Below are 12,286 nucleotides of genomic sequence, written 5' to 3'. Positions count from 1 at the left end.
ACCTTTTGTGTGACTAATTTTCATTGGACGATGCATTAATTCCTCTTTGTTTCATTTCGTTCTTGCATGTTCTTCTCTCCTGTTTCAGGTTCGCACGCGCAAAGAGGTAAACAATATTGATGTAACCATGGCAACCTTGCGCTTTCTTGCTTCCACAATTGTATTGTGACAACTGGGTGTATTATCTCATTATTTCTACACACACTTTATATTCTTGTTTTGCACTTGTGGGGACTTATAATTTGAGTATAGATAGACTTCATATGATTTTAAATATATTTTGAGTTAGTTCCCGTTGCTGTCATATTAAAACAGGCAAATTTTGTCACTTGACAAAATTTAGACAATTTGAGCTGTAATACCAAGTATAAAATATTTTCATCTTTTTTGGGGACTTCAACAGAAAGTGTTTATAGATTGTTAAGATTTTTATCTTCTGGATTACCTCTATGACTTGTTATTCTATTTGGTCAATAATTTTAATATCCAAAATGGCAGCCAAAGGGAAATAACTCTCACCATATTAATGTCTGTTGGAAACTATCTGTATCTCAGACAAGTTATGGTTTATTTTTCAGGTTACCATTTATTTCATTTGTAAAAAATTCAGAAGTTCGTGCTTTAGTTAAAAACATTGGAAATCTGATGTTACTCCAAATTATAGCCTGAAAAAGGAAATTTCAAATAAATCTGTCTCAAGATGTTTAGTTTTAAAGGAGACAATTTTTTTGCAATATTCCTCACTTAGTTCCAAAATTTAGTTTAAGAATAGTGAGCACTTTTCTTTATAATTAATGTAGAACTTAGATTTTTTGGATTTCGTTGTGTACACAAACATTATTCATCATGACAGGGATAGGGGGTTTGAAGCTAAAAAAAATAGCAACGCTTAAAAGAAAGGTTTGCAGTGAACGCTAATCTATCCATTTTTACCCAACTTGTTCACATGACATTTGATTTACCAATTTCCATTGGTTATACTTTGTACCTGCTTTTGACCACCATTTTGAATTCCATTTTGACACTGGTGTGATTCTGTTGTGATGTGGTTATATTTTAAGTTTTAGCAACAGTTTATTGAAATACCACAGAAATCTGTGTGTTAACTTTTGTCTTAACCCGGAGGGGGGGGGGGGGGGGGGGGGGGGTGACCTTAACCTTCCATTAGAAGGAATAACCAATATTTTCATTACTGTAAAGGCCAAAGAATGATTTCATATCAGAATTATGCTTCATTGATAGAGAGTATTAATGTCATCTTCATAAATCACATTTATCTAGTTTTAAAGTTAAAGAATATCTTAAAATATTACTTATAAATAATTATTGAGAACTGTAATAGGAATTGTAATGATTATTGTATTATATTTACATTGTATGATGAATTGAAAAACAAACAAAAAACACATCCTATCTTTGAGCAGTAAAATCTCTCAGTTTAATTTACACACCTCTGATAATGATTTAAGGGGAAGGATACACAAAACAGTTTAAAGTTGACCAAATTTAAAGAATTACAAATTTGATGGTTGTTGTATTGTGTCTGTGTAACACTGTAAACAATTGACAGGTTATAAAAGAGCTGGAAAAGGTAGATGTATTACAGATTACAGGAAATATACTGTAATGATTTATTACATTAGTGTTACATGTAATTACAAGTTATAGGCGTGTAAACTTCATCATGTAACTTATAACTCTCTTACTTAAATACTGAAAACCAGTTAAGGTGTACTTAAAACCTGTAATATTTCTTTCTTCTGGGTGACCTTACATTATAGTTTTATTTAAGGATAGGTAATATATCATATATAAATTACTATAATAGAGGAAGTATGGTACCAACAACTTCTTGGGTTGTAAACAAATTGTATTTATTTGTACTGGGTAAACAAACTTTTGTTTTCTCTCATTATTGGTAAGAATATCAACATCTGTGGAACTCCTCTATATCTTGGTGCTGGTTTATATGTATGTGGTTTATGATTTATTCATGGGAACTCAAATATTTGAATTGATATATCTATCTTTCAAGGTATTATAAAACTGTGGATAAATTCACACAAGTACTTACATAAAATCATTATATCGATTTATAATTGATAATTATCGATTGTAGAGGGACCTATTGTAGACTGGGAATTCAGATATTTATCATGAGTTATATGAATAATTTTCTTCAGCTTTAAAAAAGAAATTTTGAGATAACATTTTTCTTAGATGAATAACATATTTGATGTTGAAATTTTGTTTTGCTGTTGAAGCTTAGATATTAACATTAATCATGGCTTATTAAGCCCTGTAAGAAAACTGTTGTTTCCATCATGTTTACAGAGGTTAAAGACTGGGGCATCGTTTTTAACAGAAACTTGTACAACTTTGCTGTATTTAGAATAATCAGTTGAAGCTTTTTTAAGAACAAACAACTTACTGGTATTGATAGATTTGCCAGATAGAAATCAGATTTAATGAATATTGAGTTGTAGCATTCTCAGTGTTACTTTGGGAGAAAAAGAATTATGTAGACACAATATTTTTGGTTAAAAAAATCCAAGTATCTTATGAGAATAATTTTAGAGTTTTGTTCAAATATCAAACTAATGAAAATATCAATCTGCAACAAATGATGGGATACCCAATGAAGTCAAATGATTCCACTGACTATTGAAGTAATAATAAACTGATTGTGTTGTAATAACATATACCTGTAATAATATGTTGCTGTGTTGTTATAACAGATTGGAGCAACATACCACAAATCTCAGATACTGGACGATGACGGTCAATGGTCCGAGGGGCTTATATCAGCGGTAAGTAAATGGTCCGAGGGGCTTATATCAGCGGTAAGTAAATGGTCCGAGGGGCTTATATCGGCGGTAAGTAAATGGTCCGAGGGGCTTATATCGGCGGTAAGTAAATGGTCCGAGGGGCTTATATCAGCGGTAAGTAAATGGTCCGAGGGGCTTATATCGGCGGTAAGTAAATGGTCCGAGGGGCTTATATCAGAGGTAAGTAAATGGTCCGAGGGGCTTATATCGGCGGTAAGTAAATGGTCCGAGGGGCTTATATCAACGGTAAGTAAATGGTCCGAGGGGCTTATATCGGAGGTAAGTAAATGGTCCGAGGGGCTTATATCGGCGGTAAGTAAATGGTCCGAGGGGCTTATATCGGCGGTAAGTAAATGGTCCGAGGGGCTTATATCAGTGGTAAGAAAATGGTCCGAGGGGCTTATATCAGCGGTAAGTAAATGGTCCGAGGGGCTTATATCAGCGGTAAGTCAATGGTCCGAGGGGCTTATATCAGCGGTAAGTCAATGGTCCGAGGGGTTTATATCAGCGGTAAGTCAATGGTCCGAGGGGTTTATATCAGCGGTAAGTCTCTGACCCAACAGGGTGGGAAACAAACAATGAGCAATTCAATAGAAGCATGTTGATTAAATGCAGTAATTTACAAATCGATAATATTTTTAAATAATTCTAAATACAAAATACTTCTGAAAAATTTCAGAAGCAAATAGTTTTTCAATGGTTAAATATCGTGAATGATTTTGTATGTTTGTTGACACAGAAAGATAAATCATTGCACATTTTTATTGATTCTTCTTCTTTCCAATACAAGCATTGATTTCAGCTATTTTAGTACAAAACATTGCGTTTAAACACTGATTTAAACTCCACTGATTTAAAGCCCCAAGTTCGGGGGAATTTAATGCAGCCACTGTATGACACACACTGCTTGTTTTAAACTCAATTTAATTGGTTTGTTATCAGAATCTGTCACCTAGCATTAGATTCAGCTGTATATAGAGCAGCTGAGTTGCAGAGCCGTCAGCTCAGCACTGCTGGTATATCACTGACTTTCATTGATAAACACTAATTGCTAACTTTTTAAGTAAAATTTCTCAAATTAATACAATTAATAAACAGTAGCAATTATTTATCACAGCAAATAAACTATATTTACATAATATTCAGTCACCATTATCACTCTCAGAGTCCGAGTCTGAACTATTCCACATCTTCAATATCTGGAAGGTTTTGCGGACAAGGTCGTTTTAAAATTAGTATGGTCAAGGTATCCAAACCCACTTAGTTTTCCTTACCTTGGAAACAAGTGGGAATAAATTTCAACACATTCTTGTTATTTCATTCAGTAATGCTGTAGCTTTTTAGGCAGAGCATCACTGCAGAGTCATAAATCTGACTGGATTGTAACCTTTTGTTGACAGCAGACCCTGATAAAAAAAGTTTCTCCCATGGGAGAAAAACTGGGGCTTTAAGCTTTGTTTTTTATACTCCACAGGCTAAGATGGTAGCTGCTGCCACTCATAGTTTGTGCGAGTCGGCCAATGCCATGGTTCAAGGTCATGCTACAGAAGAGCGACTCATCGCCTCGGCCAAAGAGGTCGCGGGGTCGACGGCCCATCTCCTGGTCGCCTGCAGGGTCAAGGCTGACCCAGACTCAGTCGCCATGAAACGCCTCCAGGTAAAAGCAATGTTTTCTTGTAATTAATTGCCTTGTGTCATTTTCGTTATTGTGGTAATCGCCAGGAAATGTATATGGTCTTTTTTTTTTATTAAATGTAGCATTTAAGTTTCATTATGACTTTAATATGTTGAAACAACACGAGATGAACAGATGACATGATTTGACCTTGTATTGATTGAGTTTTTTAGGTCACCTGAGTCAGGTCACCTGAGTCACTCAGGTGACCTATTGCAATTGGTCTTCGTCCGTGCGTCGTGCGTCTGTGCGTCGTGCGTTAACAATTTTACATTTTTAACTTCTTCTTGAAAACTACCAGGCCAATCGTTACCATTTTTTGTGTGAAGCATCTCTATGGTAAGAAGAATCTAAATTGTGAAATTCATGGCTCTACCACCCTTGGGGTGCTACGGGCGGGGCCAAATATGCAAAAAAGCCAAATTTTCAAAAATCTTCTCTACTCCCACGCATGTGAGGAAAAAAACAGTTGCATGGTTATGATGTCCATGAAGCCCTCTACCAAAATTGTGAAATTTATGGCCCCAGGGTCAGGGGTTCTGACTTTAAGTTGGGCCAATATGGCCATATAGTAAAAATGTATTAAATCTTAGAAAATCTTCTTCTTTACTACCATATATATTTTAAAAAAACTAAATGCATGATTATGATGTCCACGAAGCCCTCTACCTAAATTGTGAAATTTAAGACCCCTGGGTCAGGGGTTCAGGATCTAAGGTGGGGCCAATATGGCCAAATAGTAAACATGTATTAAATCTTAGAAAATCTTCTTCTCTACTCCCATATATATTTGTTAAAAACTAAATGCATGATTATGATGTCCATGAGACCCTCTATCAAAATTGTGAAATTCATGACCCCTGGGTCAGGGGTTCAGGCTCTAGGATGGGGCCAATGTGGCCAAATACTGTGGTTTCATTAATATTCAAGGGTATCAATTTTCGTGGATAAAGTGAAAATCACAGTTTCAAGGATACGTAAATTCGTGGCCAATTACCCTATCAATACAAAATGTTAATAGAAATATCACTTCAATGAACATTAAATTTCGTGGATCAACTTAACAACGAAATCCACGAAATTTGGTATTCAACGAATATTGATGAAACCACAGTAGTAAAAATGTATTAAATCTTAGAAAATCTTCTTCTCTACTCCCATATATATTTGTTAAAAACTAAATGCATGATTATGATGTCCATGAGGCCCTCTATCAAAATTGTGAAATTCATGACCCCTGGGTCAGGGGTTCAGGCTCTAGGGTAGGGCCAATGTGGCCAAATACCGGTAGTAAAAATGTATTAAATGTTAGAAAATCTTCTTCTCTACTTCCATATATATTTGTTAAAAACTAATTGCATGGTTATGATGTCATTGAGGCCCTCTACCGAAATTGTAAAATTCATGACCCCTTTGATAGGTGTTCAGGCTCTGGGGGGGGGGGGGGGGCAATATGGCCATATAGTAAAACTGTTTTAAATCTTAAAAATCTTCTTCTGTACTCCCACACCTGTGAGCAAAAAACTGAATACATGGTTATGATGTCCATGAGGGTCTCTACTAAAATTGTGAAATTCATGACCCCTTTGTTAGGTTTCAGGCTCCAGGGTGGGGCCAATATGGCCAAATAGTAAAACTGTTTTAAATCTTAAAAATCTTCTTCTGTACTCCCACACCTGTGAGCAAAAAACTGAATACATGGTTATGATGTCCATGAGGGTCTCTACTAAAATTGTGAAATTCATGACCCCTTTGTTAGGTGTTCAGGCTCTAGGGTGGGGGCAATATGGCCATATAGTAAAACTGTTTTAAATTTTAAAAACTCTTCTTCTCTACTCCCACACATGTGGGCAAAAAACTGAATACATTGTTATGATATCCACAATCTCCTTTACCTAAATTGTGAAATTCATGGCCCCTTGGTCAGGGGTTCAGGACATGAAAGGGGGGGGGCCAATATGGCAATATAGTGTTAATGCATATATTTTTCTTCTCTATTCTCACACATCTGTATTAAAAAAACTGACTGATTAATATGTTTACCAGGAAGTCCTCTACTGAAATTTTAATTTTCATGTCCCCTGGGGTATGGGTTTTGACTCTAGGACAGGGCCAAAATGGATGTGTAGATGTTAATGCATATAACGTTAAAAAATTAGTTTCTTTACTCCCGCACACATGAAAGGAAAACGGAATTCATGATTTTGTAGACCAGATCTTAGTTTTTCACCAAAATTATAGGTTTCACAGTTCTTTTTGAAATGTGGTCGTCATTACAAATTTATAATTTTTCTACTCCAGTATGAAACCTAATTAATTAGATGCATATATGAGGCTCCGTGACAAGTTTGTTTATGGGATGTATGCTACTCAGGTGACCGTTAAGGCCAATTGGCCTCTTGTTGTTGATTTTAATATGATCAATATCTGACCTAGCTACAATATAAGATCAATAAATGACCTTGATATGACCTTGTTACTATTCATATCTGTAGGCGGCGGGTAATGCGGTGAAGCGTGCCACGGAGGTCCTGGTGAAGGCGGCCCAGCAGGCCAAGCAGAGAGATGAGGACGAGGATATAAATGTGGCGGTCGACTCGCGTAAAGTGGGCGGGATCAAACAGGTGAGACATGCCCACTTACTGTGTGTTGTATATTTCTTCATGTATTTATGTTCTTGTATACAATGATAAACTGAAAACCAACTTGTCTTTGCATCTGTCAATCACTGTGATGAATAGCAATATAGAAGCTTACCTTTAGATTAATCATTCTATGTCTAGTTTACGAGAAAGTAATCTTCTGAAAAGAATCCAGAAAAGACTTGTTGTGACAAGACTGTCGGCAATGATTGGGAATTTTCTAATCTCTTTAACATTTCTTGATTGCAAATATGAGTTGGTTTACCATATTCATCCTTGACTTTAGAGGATTATTTTTATTCCATGTTTGTACCTGATCTTTACTACTATTATATCAAAAACTTGTACAGTGTCATTTCATCAGCATTCATTAAATACCAATTTTGATTTAGTTTCATTTAGTTGAGATGATTCATGAAGTTAAATTGTCAGTGAAGTGCAAAATCAAATAACAAGTTGACTTGATTGGACTATTAGCCATGAGTTTACATATCTATGTAACTGTGATTTTCATTAAATCCACAAAAATTTATGTCCACGAATACTAATGAAACTACAAAGTATGGATGAAATCCAAGTATTGCAAGAGAACATGGGATAAATATGAACGTTACTAGTGTATTGCATGAAGTATTCCTAATCTATACATTTATCAATTCATTTCATGATTAACACTGTATATTTCATAATTAATACTGTATAATTCATAATTAACACTGTATATTTCACCTCAATACACTTAAGATTTGTATAATATTTTCCTGAATAGGTAATATCTATAACAAGTATTGACACAAACTACTTTCAAACATGTGAATTTACACATCCACACCACAGACTCCACGCTAACTTGTATGGTCGTATCATTGATAATATACTATATATGTCCAGATTAAGAATATAGCACATATACTGAAAATATTTAAAAGATGTAATTAACACACTAATTGCATACGATATGAAGTGATTAAACTTAAGATATGATTAACACACTAACTGCTAATTAAATACAATATAGTGATTATACTCAAAATATAATAAACACACTAATAATTCGTTACATACAATAATGTGATTATAAATGTAGTGATTATGCTTAAGATATAATTAACACACTAACAACTGATAAATTACATACAATGTAACTAACAAAACAACTAACGATGTTTCAGTTTTCGGGTATTTTCACCTGTGAATTTGAATTTATTGTCAAAATGAGTTGGCGTTTGACGACCTTTGACCTCTTAAATTTGACCTCACTTTACAGCCAGAAGTCACCGGAGGTCATTACTGGTTTCATTTCTCGTTTCTTTCAGGATTCTCATTAAATGTAATTTGTTAACATGATGATATGTGGTACTGTAAACACATTATATTCCGCGTGTACGATATTTAGCAGAAAAAAGTTTTTGAACAATTTGGCGTGGATTTGAATTAGCATATTCCTATTCTATACGTATATACATGGAATTGAGCAATGTACTTGATTTAGCAGAAGCCGCCTTCTGCCAAAAACGCTAAATAGAATACACAGCCAAGATGTAATGCGTTTACAGTATTTAAATTAGAATCACACATGACACACTGAGTACATGTTTGATATGACAAACTCCAACAAGAGTCTCACATAATATATACAAATCTAATGCACAGTGTTCAATTACCACAAACTGACATTACAATAAAATAATTAACAATGCTACACAGATATAACGCCTGACAATAACAACAAAAAACATCAAACAATTTTATTATGGAACTTAGAACTAAGTTTGTGGAGGTTGAGGTATGATCACTTTTTGACTGTTTGTAATCCGTCTCCAATTCAATCTTTTTCTTTCTCTTTCTCTTGAAGTAAATAAACTCAAGAAATGATTCATTTCATTTAACATAAAAAAATTTGATAAAAAGAGCTGTGTGCTAAAATTAATGTTAAGATAATGAAATTTTACATACATTTTGCAAAGCTTTTATTCAGCAATTAAAAAAGAAAGAAAAAGAAATAATGTCAGAGGATAAAGCTCAGTTGATGTGTTTAAGTCAAAAAGTCATCAATGTCTTGTTGCTATTTTTAGCAAATTGAGGCCCAAGAGAGGATTTTGTTGTTGGAGAAGCAGCTTGAGGATGCGAGGCGCCTGAAGGAGAAACTGGCGGAGAAACGCGACCAGACGGCTGTCTAGATAACACAGTGTGACGGGGGCGAAACGCGGGCTCATTAACCCTTGTTCTTTTACCCTATAACAAAAAATTTCTTTTACGTTTGTTGGGTAATTTGCTAGGCTGTAAAATTTTGTTTGAAAAAAAGTTCTTTTCTGTTTGGCGATAATTGGTAAAGAATAAAGTAATGTATACTAGTCTAATGACATGGGGAATTTTTTAATCTAAAGACAGATTTTATAACCATGTCCAAATTCCTCTGTCTCAGAGGTATTGAGCCCCCTCCCCCCTCGATTGTCACACTGTGTATTCTTGGACTGACTGCCTCGGTCTCTATGCATGTTAGCGTATCATCCTCACCATTACCATCTCGTCTCTCATCTCCTTATATATAAACAACTTTTTTTTTCTTTTCTCTAAAAAAACTTACAGGAACTACAAATTCAAGAGGAGATGTTACGGAAGGAGAGAGAATGGATCGAAGCCAGAGAGAAGCTGGCCAAGTTCCGTAAACAGCGGTACAAGGACACGGGCCACGATAGCGACTCATCATCCGCCTTCTAACGCCGCACGCTCCAGCTTTAACTGTATAATGCGTATAGTGCCTGTCACGTGTCTTGTGATGTCATAATGGCTTCCATGTCAGCTGTCCTTGTGAAGGTCAAGGTGACAAGCATCTAAGTGATTGAGAATTTGAAGGGAGTGAGAGTGTTTGAGATCTGGGTTAGGGTTGCATTTTTGTGGGTGTGATTTTTCAATATAGATGTGTAAGTTTGTATACTTAGAATGATGAATGATAGATAATGTATTCAGAGGACAGAAATTTGGAATTGAGAAGAAAGAGACTCAGAAAGAAAGGATTCTCAATAATCATATCATATGTATATGTAGCTGCTGATTAAGTGTTAAACCAGTTATGTCACATATTGTACAGGATTTTACAGAATTGTTTACCAACCGTGCAAAAATTTATCTATTTTAAATAGAAGCAGTTGTTATTCGACACTTGATTATTTTTGGATTTTTTTTCTGCAAGCAGACGTGTTTTTTTTTTTTAAGAATATAAACATGAAGTTTTCCGAATCTGATAGATTAAATCTACACTGTTTTAAGGTAGCCAATTGTGATATGGTGTTACAAATGATAGATGATATGGTGTTACAAATGATAGATATGCAATACTTATATACAATATAAAGACTGATATAGCTTACTTATTCTTTGATATGTATTTGTACTATCCATGTACTGCAGATGTTGTATTCAAGTCATGTTTTTATGTTGACTTAGAAATATGCTTTATCAGCACAGTTTGAGTGAACATTAACCAGGTTTCTTCCCCTGTTTTGTTGCTGTTTAGAGATTTCAATTCACGCTTGATTTTAGTCAGAGTTTTAATTGATAATTTCATGAGAAAAACCTTGATTTGATTTCTGTGTTTGATGCCAGGCTTCCACTAACCGAGTAAATCCGCGAGTATTTGGTGTGTACCACGCTAGTCCTACACATATACCCAGTGCTGCGTATTGAACAGTTTTATGTGTGTATTTTGTATTAGTCGTGTTTAGTTTTTGATAAAAGCGATAAATATTTTATTCTGTTTAATATTATGATTATTGTATAATTATTATGATGACGACTGTGTAATTTTCTACATTCTCTATCGTACACAATATTTGTAGTAAACTTTTGTTTCCTATATAAAATTGGTATATTGTATTTATACTGACCATATATAACGTAGCCACACCCTCAGCATTAATCAATATCACCAGGGGTACACTACAGAATCTGTTTTACTCCTGTATAACAAACCATTAAACCATACAACTACAGCATGTTCTGTACCCAGAGTTATCTCTCTTGTTTTATTCAACCAATGCAAACATCATCTTATAGAATTTGAATTATCCGAGAAGAACATCATGTAGTCGATGAACTCGTATTTCATGATCAAAATATCTACGTTATAGACTAGCATTATGGATTTTGTTATCAATATTTTGTCATTAACGGATTATTTTGAAACAACCCATAATTTGTTTAGTCAAAGATTATAGAAATTATTTAATTTTGTGTCAACAAAATCGTACATTTTGTAATTGCAAATTTGCCATAAATAAAATAACGACGAAAAATGATGCTGAGATGTAGAAAATTAATATATTTACTCTGACCTTAGCTAACGATAGCGATAATGAAAATATTCAGTCTGACCTTGGTTACAGCGGATGATAATATATTCACTGACCTACGTCACAGTTACGATTATTAATATATTCACTCTGACCTTAGCCAACAGTGACGATTATTAATATATTCACTCTGACCTTAGCTAACAGTGACGACTATTAATATATTTACTCTGACCTTAGCTAACAGTAACGATTATTAATATATTCACTCTGACCTTAGCTAACAGTGACGTTATAATATATTCACGCTGACCATAGCTAACAATGATGATTATTAATATATTCACTCTGACCTGTGACCTCTTCAGTGTGCATGTGTCGGCTTACTATACCATGTATATTACGTACTGTATTTTTCCATGTATTACTGGATGTGTGTGATAGTCACATAAAATTTGCATATCAAGAGTTACTGATCATGACGCTTACAAATATGAAGTTTTAATAACAGGTTCAAATAAATTTATGTACAAGACTTTGTTGTTTTGTTGTTAACTTATTTCAAGGAAAAGTGGGCGGATCCAGAATATTCCCCCGGGGAGGGGGGTAAGGGATAATTGTTTTGACAGTGGGGGTCAAAGGCAGAGATAAGAATTTTAAGATTACCAAGGAGAGAGGTTGTTCCAGGTCAAAATGTGACTGATTGAAGGGTGTTTAGATCCATGGATGACGTCTAATTGTCACTCATAAGATAAAACTCTGTAAATCAGTTAACTTAGAGGTGTATCTAATGTTGTCACTAAATAAATGTATATAGTTATACTCCATATGGTCTCGTGTCCAGAGCTT

At 34.6% G+C, this 12,286-nt stretch overlaps 1 protein-coding gene across 11 annotated transcripts in view; it reads left to right on the top strand.

Moving 5' to 3' along the window:
- LOC128171353 (talin-1-like) overlaps window positions 1-11,972 on the top strand; it is a 60,712-nt gene extending 48,740 nt beyond the window's left edge. For 7 of the 11 annotated variants that reach the window (XM_052837119.1, XM_052837122.1, XM_052837121.1 and 4 more), the window contains 5 exons: window positions 89-106; window positions 2,739-2,810; window positions 4,303-4,485; window positions 6,999-7,127; window positions 9,735-11,972. In XM_052837119.1, coding sequence (XP_052693079.1) covers window positions 89-106; window positions 2,739-2,810; window positions 4,303-4,485; window positions 6,999-7,127; window positions 9,735-9,866 — 534 coding nt within the window. In that variant the 3' untranslated portion in view covers window positions 9,867-11,972. The remainder of the gene's footprint in view (window positions 1-88; window positions 107-2,738; window positions 2,811-4,302; window positions 4,486-6,998; window positions 7,128-9,734) is intronic. The other 4 variants (XM_052837118.1, XM_052837115.1, XM_052837126.1 and 1 more) reach the window with 1 other exon arrangement.
- The last annotated feature ends 314 nt before the right edge of the window (window positions 11,973-12,286 follow it).

This window comes from Crassostrea angulata, chromosome 2 (assembly GCF_025612915.1).
Source record: "Crassostrea angulata isolate pt1a10 chromosome 2, ASM2561291v2, whole genome shotgun sequence".
NCBI lineage: Eukaryota > Metazoa > Mollusca > Bivalvia > Ostreida > Ostreidae > Magallana > Magallana angulata.
This window is presented reverse-complemented; position numbering and strand designations above follow the sequence as displayed.